The following is a 17,584-nucleotide window of genomic DNA, read 5'->3' on the forward strand; positions in this document are numbered from 1 at the left end:
ACACAGCTCTCTTCTGCTACGGTATCCGCATCCGCGTCCGCGTCCGCGTCTCCTTCATCCTCATTCTCTTCGCAAAGTGCTGTTGCATTCCATACTCCCTCACTTTCTGCGACATCTTCAGCAAATTCACCTTCTTCACCTTATCACGCACACCGGCTGAGCCACAACTCGTCCAAGCTCCCTGCTTTTCGATTCGCCGACTTACACAAGCAATACCAATCCCCACGCCTAGTGCTCCCCTCACTACTGCAGCACATCCCGCCATCGCCTGTCTCGCCTAAATCGACTCCAACATCCAACGAAATTCACTCGGCACCTGCGATTGGCACTGTCACCGACACAATCACTTTCACCGACACAGACGCCCTCACTGACACTGACATTGGCATTGGCATAACCACCGACACTGACACCGCCTCTCCCACCACCCTGCCAACAACGTCAGACCTGCAGCTGCACCACCAGCAGCCACAACAACACAACGTCGACCCGGAAAACAACATCCCACCCCAAAACATCCGTTCGACTTCACTTCGACTACACGACCGGCGCCCCTCCCATCGCCAGTTGTCCCAACTTTCCCCCCGGATTTCGAGCCCGATTCACGAACTGCCCGAGTCGCCTCCAAAACTCAGCCCTCGATCCCGCGCATCAACGTATCAGGTTGCTACCCAGTCCACCCCTGCAGCTTCAGCCACCTCACCAAGACGGCCCGCGTCTTATCCCGACCGCCCCGTCATCGTGCAGTCCATCTCATCCCACAGCAACGTCGCAGATCTCAAGACACCCGCCCCTCTCTCCCGACTGCAAACTCGACGTGCGGCTGCACACCGATCCCGCGAGTCGAATGCGACCGATACCGAGTCACCATCCGCAGACACCGATCACTTGCAAACCCCCGACACTCCCGACGACGTCGCTCAACCCCAAGGCGACAAAACAACAAAGGACTGGGCCAAGGGACAGCGTGAGCTGATACTGCCAAAGACATTGGAGAACGCAAGCCCGACAGATGAAAAACGAAAGTCGATAGCCTCGCGACCCCCCGTAACCTTTAAAGCCACTACCGCTAGCACCCCGACCACCTCGGTGCGCGTGGCTCCCATCCGTTCCTTTCGCTCATCCGGGTCTCGTCGAAGTCTGGGACTCGACAGTAGCACCTCCACCATGCGGTCTTTTGACTTTGGCGACGACTACGCCGACTCCAATCAGCGCGACCGCACTCTGCGCGCCCTTGAAGGACGACGCGACGACGACTATTCGCAAATGACACCGCCGTTGTCAGCCGACGCCGACGACACGACCGGTGACGTCTTTATGAAAATCGCCAGACAGGAACCAACGCGCCGTGGTTCTAAAGAGGTTGCGCCAGCGGAGCAGCCAAGTGCCATAGTAAGTTTAGCCATCTTTCATGGGTTTGCGTTGTTGTTTCGGGAAATCTGTTAGCGCGATGCAAACGGCCGTGCCCTGCGATGGCTGGCGTCTGTTCGCCATGATATCAAGCCGTCTTCCCGTATCTTTTTGCTTGATCTTCCCGCTCTTCCCACATTTCCCTATCCAAATTCCCCATTTGGATATGATAGTCCACCAACTCTCTAGCGCTGCTTCATTTCCCACGCTCCGGTGACGCTAATCCTGGCGTACTGGACATGTTGATAGAGTTTCGCCATGGATGACCGTGAGCTTACTGACGATGAACAACAGGCCCGTGTCGCAAGATCTTCGCATCGCCGACCCCTCTCCGCAGCTGTTCCATTGTCTTATCATCATCCCGTCTCCCCACCCCAGATCAGCCGTCGTCTGTCTGACCAACAAGAAACCTCTAAGAAGAGAATACGCCAATCGTCAGAGGACGACAGCGCTGCTGACCCAATGGCTCGCGCGTTGGCGTACCGATCGCCTTTGACCCGAGACCGACCTTCATCCGCGCATCCCGGCGAAGACCTTGGTCGCGCAAAGACATTCCATCAATCTTCCTCTCGCTCAACTGTCAACACACCCCGGTCCTTCACCTTCCAGGATCCGATGGGAGAGAACTCTCCATACGCACGGAGAAGGCCTTCCTTGACAGACAGCAACACCGGCTACTCTGCGCGCAGCTCGGCGTACAGGCAATCCAACTTGTCGTATGGCCAAACGCGTACGTATAACTCTTCGCCCTTGGTTCCTAAATCGATAGAGGCACCGCGCACCGAAAGCCATCAAGACGCAGTAACGACAGTCGAAGGAACCGAATCGACCGCAACAGCATCGACAAACGCACCGTCGACAGTGTGGGACGAATTGGACGATCTCAAGTCCCGCATCCATCGTCTGGAATTGACCGGCAAGTTGCCCAAGACCTCGGGCGCCGCAATGTCGAGAGCCTCAGATGATCGCCCTCCGACCGCAACCAACACGACCATGTCCACCTCGCCGAAACGAGCTTCCGAAAGTCAGCACCCTCACACCGACGCAATTAGCACGACATCTTCACAACGCGAGGTCCAGCAACCCATCCTCCTTTCTGCTGTCAACAAGTCCAAGCCATTCCTTAGTGAAGAGGTGGCAAAGGCACTCGAGGTGGCAGCAACAGACGCTCTGGCACTGGCCAACATGATGGGGACGGCAGGCCAACCTGGGCCCATCTCAAGCGGCGCCAGCACAATTGGCGTCGGCACCAGCCTGACGGATCGTCAATTGCGACGCAAGGCTGACAGCATTTGCCGAAGCCTTACGGAGCTGGTTCTGGCATTGAGCGAAGAAGCGGCTGGCAACAAGACTCTCCAAGTCAACGTTCCTGCACCCAAAGAAACGACGACACCAGTCACACCAACTATTAACAAGACATTCACTGGCGGATCATCCGGCCAGCGACGTCCTAGCATAACATCCGCTGAGCAGCAGACTCTCCCGAAGCCCAATGCCAATACGGTTACGAGCCCTAGGGCCCTGTCAAAATACGAAGAGAGGCGCAACACTATGCTCAACCCGGCTTCGCTCCCCAGTCCTAGGTTTGCGCTCCCACCCGGCACCATTCCGAGTACCCCTGGAGACGGCAGCAAAATGGCGAATCGAAAGTCATCCTTATTGATTAGTCGGTCGCGCCGTGCTGTTACCGAAGAGCCTGAGGATGGCCGTAGGTCATCCATGCTGAGGACCCGACGAGCAGGCACAGAGGAGCCGGAGGATTCACGCGAAGCAGCAGGCCGCGAGAATGGACGTCAAACGTCGCTTCTTCGCTCACGCAGGGGAACTGTGGGCGGCGAAGATGAAGATGAATCTAGATTCCGCGCCCCATCCCGCGCTGCTACAGAGCTCACCACACCGGCCCGCGCAGTCTCACACACCTACCTCTCAAACTCCAACTCCAACGAACTATCATCACCAGCTTCTTCTGCCCTGCCTCGCAGACGGTTCGGAGCCTCATCCATTACTTCTCGGCTGGTTGCGCCTTCCACACCATCGCTGGCGACGCGCCGATATCTGGAACGAACTCCAGAACGCGAACAACCCTCATCGGCCGAGAAAGCCACCGAGGAACGGCCGCAACAAGTTGTTGCGCAGCCGCGACACTTTTCCCTCAGTCACACTTCGTTGCTGAACCGGGCTAGCAGCATTAGCCGCAGACCGAATCGCGACAGCACGATAACGAACTCATCAACGGCTGCTCAGTCGGGCAGTTACCGATAACGTCTTTACGAATCACAGTCACACGGATGAATGTATCATAGATGTCTTATTCTCACGCTGGCGTCATTCTTGTTTTGCATATGGTAAAACCGCATGGGCTCGGCAGCGGTTACTCTGTACTTGTATGACAATCCACGAGGGAAGGCCGATTGATTTCTTGGGATTCGCCTTTCCCGTAAAAAAAACAGGCTGGAGTAGAGCATTTGTATATCGAGCAGTCCATAGGAAACAAAAGGTCAAGGATAGAAGCATAGGATGCTTCTGACTTGTTTGGTCAACTTTATGATTCTCAATTAGGGATTACGTGATGTTGTCAGAGACGTGATGTTCCGTGCATTCATTGTAGGTTCTATGCAACTGTAAGTACATTCGCTACGCCTCAACGTTGTATTGAGTTTGGTCACATCGCCAGCGGACCAGCCATAAACACTTCAGGGCCCTGATACGTGACCGTGCGAGGCCGCCGTTGCATCCGTTGCGTTGAGAGGTAGTTGGCAGGGCTGACAAGTTGACTCATCGGCGACGAGTCCAGAGAGGAAGTGGAAGTATGTTTGACAGGTGAAGAGAGGGGGGGGGGGCTTGTTCATTGGATGAGCCACTCACTAAAGGAGGGCTGTTCTTTTAAGCGGGTCTGGGCCAAACCCAACTCCGACTTCACACATCGACTTGCCTTACTTTGTACACGGAGCTGATGTTCTATACATAAGGCGTTCTGCACGCTTTCTTCTCATTCAGCGTCTTCCCACATGCCAAACCGCCTCATTGGATCCCCTTCTTTCAGACGAGTTAAGCACCACGCTTTTCGTGGCCTCAACCCCAAAAGACCGCTGAGTTTACTTTTCTCAGCGACGTTTACTACTCAGTCGCGGACCCCACTTGCACCACCTTCCTCACCCGCGAGAGGGACCACCAGAGGTTGCACCAGGTGGAAGACGACTTTCGGCTCTCAGAGGTTCACCGGTTCAACTGTATCTTCTTCTCGCTTTACATCATCGTGGACTCAGAACAACGGAGAGATGGCCGACCAATTTGCAGAGACTGCCCCCGCAGCTGGGGACAGTGCGCAGCAACAGAAAAGAGGGGGACATAGAGGCGGAAGGGGAGGTGGTGGTCGAGGAGGAGGCGGAGGGGGCCAGCCGAGAGAGGTGTTAGTTTCCAAGGCGCTTTCGAAGCTTTTGAGGCATCAGGCGGAGAACGCGGGTCTCAAGCTCGACGAGGGCGGGTATGCGCCCCTGGACAAGGTGGTGAGTTTTGAGAAGTCTCCTTTTCTTTTCATACATGAGAGATGATGAGGATGTCGGGAGAGTTTGTCTTCTTGTGAGGGAGATATAAGGGTCCCTTTCCGTCTCAAAGTCAAAATCGACAAACAGCTACTAACGAGAACGCAAAAAGCTCGCATACGGCCCAATCAAGTCTCTCAAAGTCACCTTTTCCGACATCCAAGTCGCGGTCACGACGTCGGACAAGCAGCGCTTCGCACTCAAGCTCAACCCCACGGCGGCGGCCGAGACGAGCGAGGAGCTATCGACGGAGCCCTCGGACTGGCTGATCCGCGCGAACCAGGGCCACAGCATCAAAGTCGAGTCGGCGGGCCTGCTAACCCCTCTCACGCTCGAGGCGGGCAACGTGCCGGCGGTGGTGGTGCACGGGACGTACTTTGCTTTTTGGAAGCAGATTGAAGCGTCGGGCGGGTTAAAGAGGATGGGGAGGAACCACGTGCACCTTGCGACGGGGTTGCCCGGCGACGAAAAGGGCGTTGTCAGCGGGATGAGGAAGGATGCCGAGGTGTTGGTGTATGTTGACGTCGAGAGGGCGTTGAGAGAGGAGGAGGGGATCAAGTGGTGGGTTAGTGAGAACGGTGTCGTTTTGACGGAGGGGGATGGCGAGGGGGTTGTGCCGTGCCGGTTGTTTAGGGAGGTTGTTGCGAGGGACGAGGGGAGCGGGGTTGGTGTGCTTTGGAGGGATGGGGAGAGGGTTGGGGAGTTACCTGAGGGGTTGAGGATGAGGGCGCCGCCTGGGAAGGGGAGAGGCGGGAGGGGCGGTGGTGGTGGTGGTGGTGGTGGGAGGAGGGGAGGGAAGGCTTGAGGTGGTGGTGTTGAAGCAAAAGGAAAATCTAGACATATCACAGAGTGGACAGATGGCTTAGGCATAGACGTGTGGTTTTCGCGAGTTGCAAAAAGAGAGATCCTTGGATCCACGGCTCACTAACCTCAATTTGATGAACCTTCGGGCCAGCGAGCATGGACGGCAACCTACTATGGCCATATTGTGAAGGGAATTATTTAGTTTGGTTAAACGTGGTGAAGGATGTAAGTCATGATGCGAGTAGTTGAGGGTCCTTTTACAACACAACCTGGTCGAGTCTTATTGATGCGAAGCGATTGTTGCTGTACTGTTGGGATATCTTTGGCCAACGAACCTCGGCCCCTTATATATCTCTCTTCCCCAAAACTCCTCATACATGGCCTTCCACCTTTCCACAAAGGTACCTCGCAAGAATCCATCTAAAAGCTCACAAACGCCACTCAAGTTTCCCCGAAACCCGAAACCTCGCCCCTATCCGTCATACAATCACTTCCCCAGCAGAAGCTTAGCCGTCCTTTCCCTCTTCTCGACCTCCCCCTCCAACCAAATCACAATCGCATCCGCCATCCTCTCCCGCGCAGCCTTCTTATGCAATACCCGCCGGACGGTGCCCAGGTCGTCCGGGATCCGCGGGTTGCCGTCAAAGTCGGCGCGGCCGTCCCAAAAGTCCTCGAGCGTTGGGTCGGGCGTCAGGATGTACCGCGGCACGGGGAAGTGGAGCTGTGTGCAGAGGTCGCGGACGCGCTTCTCTGCTGATGTCGTCGTCGTCGTGGCCGATTCTTGCGCTGGCGTTGATACCCGTGCCGGTGTTGAGGTTGGTGCGGGAGAGATGGCCGGCGTGGGAACCTGGGACTGCGCTGTGGCGGCGGCGGCGGTGGTGGTGATGGGGGCTCCGGCGCCGCCGAGGGAGGGCGTGCTCGCCGTGGATGTCGTCGTTGAGTCTTGGGCGGCGGTGGAGGTTGGTGATGCTGTCACGTTGAGGGGGAGAGTTGGTTTCGGCGCCTTGGAGGGCATGGTAGATGCGGGAGGTGGTGGTGGTGGCGGTGCTTGGTGACTGGGAAGACTGCTGATGTTGCTGCTGCTTGCGGTAGTGCTGGGTGCCTGAGCTGGTGGCGATGGAGATGTCTTTGGGGGCTGGTTTATATCCTGCTTCTTCCTTGATGCCGCAGCACTGCTTTCTGTTGGCGGCGAGCTCGGCGGGGATCTCTTGGAAGGTAGGACTGACCCGGATGAGCCGCCGCGACTAGGAGAAGGAGAAAGAATAGGGGCAGTAGCAGGATCAGGAGCGGGAGCGGAGGCAGAAGCGGCGACAGCGAGCGCAGCACTGGCAGCCGGGGCGAATGGCTTGGGAAACTTTGGCAGGTCGCCCGAGGGCATCATGTGCCCGTTGTCAATGAGCCACTCGCACGCTGCTTTGGCCGCCCACTGCTTCGCGTCCTTCTTGCCCGGGAAGGACGGGCCGGCGCCGCCGCGAGAGACGTCTGCGCCAGCGTCCATGCCGTAGCCCGGCTGAGGGAAGACGTCGCCGGTGCTGTCAAAGGTTGCTGAGCAAGCCCAACGGAGTTCTTTGGCCTTGCCTAGGCCTTGTTCCTGGCGGGCTTCGTCGGTGAAGGTTACTTTTTGGTTTCTGACTTGTTGGAAATCTGTATTTTGTTCTTCATTAGTATGGGTTTGAAAATATGGTGATAGGTGAAGGCAGTTTGGTGCTTCAGATCAAGAGGAAATGTGATCCTCGTTGGGTAGAGGGGGAGGGGTTGCTTTCCCAGCCTCGAATAGATACATGATCTGAGACGTAGAACGAAGGAATTATCAAGGGAAGTGTATCAAGAATTTAAAAAAGTGCTTGAACTCACGATTCAACAAGCCGAGCCAGTTCGTTTTACCCAAATCCGGTTCCGGTCGCGGGGCCGGACGGAGGAGGACGGCAATGGCCGAGACCTCGTGATCCGTGAGCGGGGCGGGGTGGCCGTGTTCTGCCTCGAAAGCTTCTTTGCCGGCAATGTAGGCTCGGAGAGCCGACCAGTCTACGCGCTGGGCGGCCGTGCTGTTTGCTGATGAGTCTTTCGCCATCGCGTTTGTATGTTGCGCGCGTGAATATGAGAGTGTGTTTCCGTATGTTAGGGTCGCTGCGGCTGCGGCTAGGGGGCGCACCGGAGTAATTGATTTCACAGGTGATGATAGAGCGTGGGTGGATTTGAGATGTTGTCTAATACGACATTTAAATCTGAAGAACATGAATGAGACTCATGTTGCATTGCATGAGATGCGCTCTCCTTTATGTATGAGAATGAGGAAACGAAGATACGTCAGTAGGTTGAGACCGGGGGAAGGTTAACAACGTTGGTGGGGTCGCGTTTTCTGGCCGCTCTGTCCCTGCTTCCCTTGGCTGGGCCAAAACGGTGTTCTGCAGGAGGCTGCCAGCTCTGCGTGGTGACGACCATGACGCATCTGCTATCTGCACCTACAATGGAAGCCAAATCAAGCTGTTGAACGTGATTCGTCTTTTGTCCGCCTATCATAGAGGTTGTTTTCGAACGTTATTGCAGCCTGGTCTTCAACGTACCCAATGTTAATACTGCAGGCTTTGTATGACTTCATATGGCTTTCGAACGACATGTATACACTTATACTGTCTGCCGTAGAATACACGATATGACCAACAGTAAATGTGATCAAGCTGACAGCATGATCAAAATGTGCTTTTCATTGCCGTGATCCCATAAGACTTTTTGGGGGTATACTATTGACTACCAAAACGCTCAACACCTCGCCCTAGTTTCTTTTCCCGAGCTCTCACTCAAAGAAGCCCGTGCCGTCATCTTCCTCTTCCACCTTGGCGGGAGCCTTCCTCTCAGCCGCCCTGCGCTCCCTCCGATTCATCGGCTGCTTAGGATCCCTCTTCTTCTCGAACGTCTTCTTCGACCTGGCCACCCACGGGTCCTCCTCCTTGACTCTCTGCGGCCGCGTCTGTTGATTCTGTCTCGCGGACCGCTGCGGACGGGTCTGGCGCTTGGCAGGGCCGTCTGTCGGTGACCTGCGATCGCGCAGCCGATACAGCGCCACTTCGCCTTCCGGCAAGACCTTCTCGATCGTGGCCCACATCTTGGGTCGTTCGGCGTGGAGGAATTGCAGGGCCTTGGGTTGCTTGGAGGGCTTCGCATCTACATCCGCCTCCGCCTCCGCTTCCTCTTTCTGCTGCTGCTGCTCTTCCTCGACCTTGTCCTCGTGCCCCTCCTCCTTGGCGTTCTTGTCCTTATTGGGGTACAGACTCTCGTAGCGCTCCATCAGGGGGAAGAAGCGGGCGTAGGCGACATCGACTTCGGCCACGTGGGCTTCGGTTTCAAGGCGCTTCTTTTCTTCGGGGTCCTCGGATTGCTGGAGCTTCTTGCGGAGCTGCTTTAGTAGTCTCTCTGCCTTTTTCCGTTCTGCAACGGGAAAAGAAAAACCGGGGTTAGCTGATGGACATCGGTGCAATGGATGATGAACACGAACCAAAAAATCGAACCATATGATATTTCTGAATCATGTCGCCTCTCCTCTTTTTGAAGTTGTGCTCCTCGACTCTCTCCTGCAGCGCTTCGAGCTCTTGTTCCAGCTCATTGCGTTTCGTAGCAGGCAGTTGCTTGCCGCTCTGCAAAAGTCTTCTAATGTCTCTCGAGCGCGTCTTGTTCCAGTTGGTTGTGCCCTCCTTGGCTCTCGACTTCTTCTTGGTGGTCTTGAACCGCTTGTTCTCGTGCTCGCCGTCTTCCGAGCCCGATTGCTGCTGTTGCTCGTAGGTGTCGTCTGGGATTGCGCCCTCCGCGGCGAGCTCAGAATGCGCTCGTTTCGTACCCATTTCTTCTGAGTGTGTGGTGGAAATCCTGCGTGGTTCCCTTTCGATGTGTGATGTTGCGACGCGGGTGGTTGAGGTCGGCTAGAATGCTGTGTAGAGGATGAAGGGCCGACGATGGCATCGCGGACTTCTCTTTCAAAAATTTGGCTCGTTATCGGCTACGAGGAAGTTGCCGACCCCACCTGGGGTGCTTATCAGTCCTAAACGGGACTGGTAGTGCGACTGGTCTGTGCGCGCCAATGACAGGTCCCAATTACAACGGTTCACTGATCTCGAAGCGAAGCGGTCCCGCCCAAAGCTCCAGCGACTTCAGATGATACCTGATTGAAAGCGACTACTGGCGCGGAACTTGTCTTTGCATACCTCATCTTCAAGATCATTCATTAATCGGGGTTGAATTCATAAGAATATTAGAATTTCCCCGTCAAGACGCCATTATCGCGCAGCTTATACTGGATCATCTTATCCAGTGCAGCCCACCCCAGTACCGGGCTTGTCCTGGCAGCTCATGAACGAACCTTCTTTCGACTTTCGTTATTAACATAGGTGCTTCTCTCGAGCTATTCGCCCGAGCAAGGAGAAGGCCGAGTCCATCACGATATTCAGGCGCGTGCGGTCGCCATGGACCGCCCGGAGCCTGGACTGATCAAATGGTCGCAGATACCCGGCTATGACAGCTTTATCCACATAAACCTGCAGCATCGCGTCGTGCAGCTGTATGAGCCCAACGGACTTGCACAGAGAAACCGCTTCGATTATACGAGGCACTCGAAGCATGATGACTTTCCAACACTCACTACCTATGACTGGTCGCCAACGGTCCCAGGTCTCCTGGCTGTGGGCACTCAGACGGGCGTCGTCAACTTGCTCAGGATGGACGACAACTCCAACGCCTACATCGAATTGAACCTTAAGATGACAAGAACATGTCAGGCAGTGGCGTTCAACACCGAGGGTCTTCTTGCTGTTGGCTTGGACCGAGTGCGCATGGATCAGTGTCTACACATATGGGATGTCAACAGGTTGTCGACGATGAACACGACCGCCAAAGGCTTTCCCAAGGATCTCCACGCTTTCTCAGACCCAGCATATCGACTTGAACACAGCGTCTCAGTGTCGAGCGTTAAATTCTTCGAAGACAACCCAAAGACGCTGGTGGTCGGTATCAAAGCCCAAGGTCTACACATCCATGATCTGCGAGGTAAGTAGCAAATATACAATTTGTCGGAAGAAGCCTGCTAATATAATTTGACTGCAGAACCTGGCGCTGTTGTGACCTTCCAGACCAAGTGTAACAACAACCTGGCCATCGATTACGCTGACCAGAACTACTTCGCATCATCCGCACTGGACCAACCTGGCATCATGATTTGGGATAGACGAGCAACGTCTCGGCCAGTTGCCTCACCATCTTATCTGGGCGCAGTTGACGAGGATGACCTTCCGTGGGGTGGAGCCTTGAGACTCGACAGAGTGGTTGAGATGGATGACGATTCCTCCTTGAGCGAAAGCAAGCACTCCATCGTCCGTTCATTGCGCTACTGTCGAGACCGCCGGGGTCTCCTGGCTGTGCTATCTCGATCCGGCCAGCTCAAAGTATTGGAGACGAACAAGGAGATAACGCATCGCGACATGGCTCTTGAAGGTAGCCCAGAGCTTCTCGAGGTCCACAAATCCCACGACATGGATGTTCAGTACGGCGATAGCGGCAGAAAGAATGACAGAATTGTCTCTTTTGACTGGGTAACACTTGATTCTTCGGTCCTGCAGCCTCGTCTGCTTGTCTTGAGGGCAAACGGGACCTTTGAGATACTCGAGCAACCGTCGTATACCTCTGACTATCTGTACAAGCTGACACCTTGGCAACCACCACATCGTGGACTGGAAGGTACATATGCCAGGCTTTTCGGTTAGATACAGACCACTAACATTATATAGAAGGAGGACCTTACCACGAGATTATGGAATTCGAGCCGTCTCAATCTTCTGACATGCTCGGCCCCTTGTTTGTCGAGGAAGCACTGTCAGACATTCCTATATTTGGCCCCAACAAGGCTGATGTTCAGTCTATCGTGGAGAAGACATTGCAGTCAAAGTTCTCTGCGGCAGATCTCAACAGTAGGTTGACGGGCAATGACAGCAACTCCCGGTCGCCCCTCGACATTTCCAAGTCCACTGCGGAAAAGATGCGAGCTTTGAGAACAGAACTTAAGGAGAAGGCGAGGAAAGCAGATACAAATGGCGCCGAGATCTCCATCATGGAAGAGTCAGTCAGCTCGCTCGCTCAGTTATCACTGTCTACCGAAGGGCCGGTCTCGTGTCGCCACATGCATGAATCTCTTCTTTCGCTGCCCTTGAAGGCCCGGGACTTGTCGATGGAGGCACAGTGTCTCCTGGACCACGTCATGCTTCTTCGCGCGAAGGAGAAGTACCTCTTCGATTGCAATATCAACCGTGTTGTGGTAGCCGATGATCCGTGGCTGCGGTACATGTGGGATTGGATTTCAGGTGAGCAGGTTGGATACGCCAGGGTTGTTGTTGCTAATCATCAGCAGACGCCGAAGATGCTGCCGCGGATGGAGGCATGAAGTTGTCGCCACTCGACCTTAGTTATATGGGCGTCTGTACTATCTGGTGTGATGATTTGGGTCCGTAAAGTGTCCACCGCAATCACCAAAGTCGCGACTGACATGTAGCAGGCCGAAAGCCGTCCTCTAGGCTTCCAGAGGCGTCTCCAATTCCCGAAACGACGTTGTGGGAGAAGTGCATTGGTAGCATCTGTAAGAAGCGGCGACTACCAAAGTATGAAGGCATTCACACCAAGAAGCCTTTCCATAGGCAGCTATGTCTAGATATCTGCGAATGGGGGGACACGGCAGCACATGAAGCCAGGGGAGCAGCGACACACGATCCCAGCCAAGACTATCCCACAACAGCACACACGATGGCAGCAGCTCGGGCTCTTTTCAAGGGCAACACTCAAGAGGCGATTGGAATCCTGAAGACGGCGAGCGTTACACACCCAGAATTGTTATTCGTCTCTCTCGCGCTGCAACTCATCGGAAAGAGCAATCATCATCTTAACAAGGAGCAGCTTGATTTCGACGAGGCCGTGGCATCGAAGACGGATCCCTACCTGAGGGCAATCTCGTCACTGATTGCCACGGGAGACTGGTTCGCCATTGCAAACCAAAAGTCCCTGCCCCTGTCAGACCGGGCCTACGTCGCGGTACGGAACTTTAGCGACGAACAGCTCACCAAGTGGCTCAACGAACAGGTCTCAATGGCGGTGGGCACGGGAGACATTGAGGGCATTGTTCTCACGGGCATAACGGACAGGCTGGTGGACATTTTCGCCAAATACGTTGAGAAGTTCAACGACTTCCAGACGGCGACGCTAGTCATGTCGATATGTGCGCCACGTTACATTGACGACTACCGCTGTCTGGCTTGGAGGAATGCGTACAGGACATATCTACAGCGGCACAAGGCCTTCCTCCAGAGAACCAAGTTCGAGGTGGAGAGCACGAAGAAGAGCAAGCGCGGTGGGCGCCCAACGATCAAGCCACCTTCGCGGCAGATTGCGCTCCGGTGCGTGTACTGCGACGCGGAGACAACTCTCGCTGGGCAGGGAGGAGCCGGGTCGGGACCGCCGCCTGGCGCGCCTGATTCACGTAACCCCCTTATGGCGACGAGCATAAATGCGGGAATCAGCTGTCCCAATTGTGGTCGGCATCTGCCGCGGTGCGTTGTTTGTCTTGAGGTGGTGGGCGTTCCGAGATCTGACCGACCGGAGCACAACGGCGAGCCGGAGAGGTGTATGGCAGCCAACTTTCCGACGTTTTGCTTGAAATGCGAACACGTTTTGCATCTGGACCATGCAAGGCAGTGGTTCACGAGGCACGTTGAATGTCCGGTACCCGAGTGCCGTTGTCGATGCAATTTCAGGGCGAACCCAGAGCTGAACTACCATTGATTACTTACGAGTGGCAGCCTGGTTGGTGAGAGGGCGTCAGGATCAGGATTTGGTACAGGATGGGGCGAATCGAGAGGAGGAGGCAAGGGGAGGAGAGGAGAGGAGAAGAGAGGGCGCATCATGAACAAGGGCCCAGACTGCAAGCATGACTGCTGACGGGCGGCCGACGACGATGTGCCCCGTGTTTTGCTGGGGTTGTTTCTTATTATGTCCCGTCGGGTGGTTGTGACGGAATACTTATGACATGATTATGTATCTGCATTTCATGGTCTCTTGCAGATGGATTCTGGACTCTTTGGCATTCTGCAACGGGCGCGGAAAGGGTATTGCGGAGATTTGACAAGGCCCTGGTCAGCAGGATGCGTTGCCGCATAGCCTTCCTTCAACGGTGTGTGTGCGTGTGTGTGTACTCCGTAAGGGAGCGTACGTGTGTAGGTACACATCGAGTACTCCCGCAACCCCTTTCCGTACAATTACAGCCACAGACAATACCAATAGCGACACGATATTGGCGCTGGATTGCCTTGTACGGATTCGAATGCAGAATTGGGCTGGGACTCGGTGAGGCCTGGACTTGTCACATTCGCGCGCCCGTGCTGCATGTTGATCGATCACCTGCACATCTTCCAGGTTGCGGGGACTTTGACCGGTCGGTGGAATACTACGTTGGGGTTCCCGGGTGATGCCCATTGCAGTGTCCCGGTCAGCGGCCTGTCCACACCCTGTTTGATGATGATGTGTGATGTGTGTAGGTCCTCCGTAATGTGTGTCGTCTGCCCGACGCGCTCGTCGATTCTCTCGACAACCCTGAAGTGCGTGGTGCGTGGCAGGCAGGCACCCGTTCCCCCAAGCCTACCCAAGCCCTGAGCAGCCGCCGCCCATGGTTCTGTATCCAGTCACCCAGTGTCCGTAGACCGGACTCGACAATGGTGTCGGGTGTGAAAATGAGATGTGACCTGCCCCGAAAGCGGGCTGACAGGGGCGGAACCGGAAAGAGAGTGCCTGAGCAGTAGGTAGTGAGGTGGAGGGATGGATGTATGGATATCATTGAGGGTCGTCACTTGTGAGGGTGTTCGGATGCCATGAGGTGCTGAAGGATGTGGGCCCCACTTACCTAAGGTAGGTTGTACTTCGCAAGGTACCCCGTGAAGCAGGGAGGACTGGCGTAAGGTATCCAATTGCGTAGCTTCGCTAGGGAAAGGTACTAGATTATCCGTACGATACCAAGGTAATCACGGTGCACCGAGAGTCCCCTTCCCGGACACATTGACCAGGTAAGCGTGGTAAGTTCGGACGGGTAGGTATTCCCAATGTATTCCCAGGGCACTTTGGTCTGGGCAGGTAGGCTCTTTCCAGGTTTGGCCCTGCCCTGCCTGCCCTGCCCTGCCTGCCCCGAGTGCCCTGCCCTGGTCCCTAGGTTCCTTCCCAGCCCGTGGCAGGTCACTCTTGCCGTCCCATTTGCCTCGGCAGGGTGACTGCGTTGGTTTGGGGGAACACAAAGCGCACGGGGAACTGGTCCGGGCTCTTTACGCACTCTTAGTTGAACGACATCTTCAACCAACCGCCACCAGACACCCTCTCTTTTCGTCCACCTTACGTCTCCTCCCACACATCCCACACACACATACGGACGGGAAACTCATTCACACGCAAACGCTCTCAGATGTACGCACACCCAACCTCTCTTACTCCTCTGACTCCTCCATCACATCCTGTCCCAATTTACCGAGACCTGGACCAGACACCGAACATCCATGACTCCATACGGATACTGACCTGCCCACAGCCACCGAACCCTGCCCGGTTCCGCCTCACGCCTCACGGTCCTCACCTTATCCTGGAACCAACAAGCACCACGCACACACACACGAGACATTCGACGACAAACACGACACGCTCGACCCCATCGTTACTTACCCGTTTTCTGTCTCCAATTGGTCGGTCCTCTTCCAGGGTTACAACTTGCGACGCTCCGCTTTGCTCTTTAGTCTCCAACATGTCACTGGAAGTAATCTACATCACCCGCCATGGAGTAAGTATCCGTTTTCCCCTGCCCGTTTCTGTCCAGTCTCCTTTCGTGTCCGGCTTCTTCTCCGAAACCAACGTTCCAACAAGAATGAGCATGGCCGATAAGATGAGGGCTTGTAACAAAGTTCTTTCACGGAGGCTTCTTCAACCGATTCATCGCCAAATTCACATACCCTGGTACTTGATAGGGATCCGCGGGCAATTTTCTTGAATTTGTCACTTGGTGCTGGCTCTGCTGGTTTTGAGCAAGAGAGTTGATTCTGACAACGGCCTTGGCATTCTTCAGTTCCGGTCCAACTGGCTTGTCGACCCTGCCACGGGAAGCTACACGGCCTCCATCCCGTCCCCGACAGGTATACCTGCGGATCCGGAATTAACTGCCCATGGCGTTGACCAGGCCAAAGAGCTGGGCGCCCACCTCCTGACCGTTGAGCCTCCAATCGACGCAGTTTATTCCAGCCCCTACTATCGCTGTCTGCAAACCATCACGCCCTTTGTTACCCTCAACCAAGAAAACCTCAACCGCCTTCGGGGAAAAGACGTTGGCGCGAAAGCCGATGCTGTCACCATTCGTCCCGAACACGGCCTCTGCGAATGGTACGGCGCCGCTCCATTCGAGCACCCGACCCCAGCCTCGACGGACGTCTTGAAGCCAATGTTCCCTCATATCGATGACACGTATCAGAGCCGCGTCTATCCCGCCCGCAACGGCGAGACCATCGCTGAATTGCACGACCGTGTCGCTGCTGGTGTTCAAGCCATCATTGAGCAATGCGACGCCCAGGGCCACCGTGCAGTGGTTTTGTGCTCCCACGCTGCTTCGATTATTGCCCTTGGCCGAGTCCTTACTGGCGAAATGCCCGAGAGTATTGATGCGGAAGATTTCCGAGCCTTTACCTGTGGGTTAAGCATGTACCGGAGGAAATCGCCCTCTTCTTCAGCAAAAACTCCAGGAACCGATGGTAGGATCCGAACCCCTACGTCATCATCAGGCTATTGGAGCTCACGGTTGACAATGGAACCAACAGGCCCAATCGCGGATACCAAGTCGTGGAGGAATGGTCGGGGAGTCGCAGGCGGGTGGATATGTGAGCTCAACAGCGATTGCAGCTTTTTGAGCGGAGGAGAGGAGAGGGGATGGTAAGTACTCCGATGGACTTCCCGCTCCAACCCGCACCCACGCGCGCGCCCTGGCTGAGATCAATCCAATGGGACCTCGGCTGGCCCTCACCCTTGCTTTTGCCCGACACCCACCGAGGGGCCGCCCCTCCCTATCTTTTCTTTTCCCTACCCGTATTCCTCTACCACCGCCCGAGAATCTTCGGATGCTGTCCTCGGAATAATGCTGACTTGAGGAAACCATCGATAGGCGATTCTCTGGCGACGAGTCCTTTTCCACGGCCGAAAACTCTTCGCAGGCCGACGCTGGAGTGGCGCTCGGCGTGGTGGTGGAAGGAAAAGTGAAACCTGACAAGGTCTCTCCCCACAGAGCTGCAGGTCATCATCGACTCTAGGAATTGGTTCATTGGCGGCGTGCTTCGTCATTTGCATTGCAGTTTTTCTTCTTTTCATTCTCAGGATTCTCCAAAGGACAGTTCCTCGACGGGTCGCTCAGAAGGGTCGAAGGCTGCGACAAAGTTCTAGGTCCTCCAGCCTGACTAGAAACCGATCCGCACCATCCGTCCTTGCGGCCGATACACGATGGCAGCTAATGCCGGATAGACTTGCCTAGCTGCTGCGGGATGCATCATCTGCATGTCTCTGGCACGGGCTGGGTGCCATCAAATCTGCGAGCCAGTCAGCGCAGCGGCTAGCCCCGAATCCATGACAGAAAGACCCCTGTCACTTTCATCTTACAGCTGCCACACCATTTCATCGTTCCATCTCTTCAACTTCAACTGCTCACCCATTGCTCTTCATTGAATGCCTTCAGCACACGAACTCGCACCTAAATTCTCGCCGGAAGCACACGGCTCCTCCTAACCTTCACC

The 17,584-nt window shown here is 55.3% G+C and overlaps 6 protein-coding genes across 6 annotated transcripts; 4 read left to right on the forward strand and 2 right to left on the reverse strand.

Moving 5' to 3' along the window:
* The first annotated feature begins 1,547 nt into the window (after positions 1-1,547).
* BDZ83DRAFT_613353 (uncharacterized protein) lies at positions 1,548-3,966 on the forward strand. The gene has a single exon (XM_060507753.1). The coding sequence runs from the start codon at positions 1,669-1,671 to the stop codon at positions 3,670-3,672; it is 2,004 nt and encodes a 667-aa protein (XP_060367417.1). The 5' UTR covers positions 1,548-1,668; the 3' UTR covers positions 3,673-3,966.
* A 722-nt stretch (positions 3,967-4,688) lies between these two features.
* BDZ83DRAFT_717881 (KptA family-domain-containing protein) lies at positions 4,689-6,696 on the forward strand (the record flags this gene model as incomplete). Its single annotated transcript, XM_060511997.1, has 4 exons — positions 4,689-4,916; positions 5,065-5,616; positions 5,959-5,962; positions 6,572-6,696. 4 exons carry the CDS (start codon positions 4,689-4,691, stop codon positions 6,694-6,696), a joined length of 909 nt encoding a protein of 302 aa, XP_060367418.1.
* A 663-nt stretch (positions 6,697-7,359) lies between these two features.
* Positions 7,360-8,088, reverse strand: BDZ83DRAFT_213499 (uncharacterized protein). The gene is made up of 2 exons (XM_060501723.1): positions 7,611-8,088; positions 7,360-7,542 (listed from the first exon to the last, which is right to left on the reverse strand). Exons 1-2 carry the CDS (start codon positions 7,990-7,992, stop codon positions 7,466-7,468), a joined length of 459 nt encoding a protein of 152 aa, XP_060367419.1. The 5' UTR covers positions 7,993-8,088; the 3' UTR covers positions 7,360-7,465.
* Positions 8,089-8,349: 261 nt separating this feature from the next.
* BDZ83DRAFT_613359 (uncharacterized protein) lies at positions 8,350-9,741 on the reverse strand (the record flags this gene model as incomplete). The annotated part of the gene is made up of 2 exons (XM_060507754.1): positions 9,250-9,741; positions 8,350-9,182 (listed from the first exon to the last, which is right to left on the reverse strand). Coding segments are annotated over exons 1-2 (971 nt in total), but the record flags the coding sequence as incomplete, so codon positions are not given.
* A 349-nt stretch (positions 9,742-10,090) lies between these two features.
* On the forward strand, positions 10,091-13,741 carry BDZ83DRAFT_213519 (WD repeat domain-containing protein). The gene is made up of 5 exons (XM_060501724.1): positions 10,091-10,790; positions 10,848-11,477; positions 11,528-12,097; positions 12,145-12,237; positions 12,289-13,741. Exons 1-5 carry the CDS (start codon positions 10,211-10,213, stop codon positions 13,563-13,565), a joined length of 3,150 nt encoding a protein of 1,049 aa, XP_060367421.1. The 5' UTR covers positions 10,091-10,210; the 3' UTR covers positions 13,566-13,741.
* Positions 13,742-15,561: 1,820 nt separating this feature from the next.
* BDZ83DRAFT_717885 (phosphoglycerate mutase) lies at positions 15,562-16,737 on the forward strand (the record flags this gene model as incomplete). Its single annotated transcript, XM_060511998.1, has 3 exons — positions 15,562-15,597; positions 15,880-16,555; positions 16,622-16,737. 3 exons carry the CDS (start codon positions 15,562-15,564, stop codon positions 16,735-16,737), a joined length of 828 nt encoding a protein of 275 aa, XP_060367422.1.
* Positions 16,738-17,584: the final 847 nt, after the last annotated feature.

The sequence above is a fragment of the Colletotrichum acutatum genome (genome assembly GCF_030867785.1).
Source record: "Colletotrichum acutatum strain CBS 112980 chromosome Unknown BDZ83scaffold_25, whole genome shotgun sequence".
Taxonomy (NCBI): Eukaryota; Fungi; Ascomycota; class Sordariomycetes; order Glomerellales; family Glomerellaceae; genus Colletotrichum; species Colletotrichum acutatum.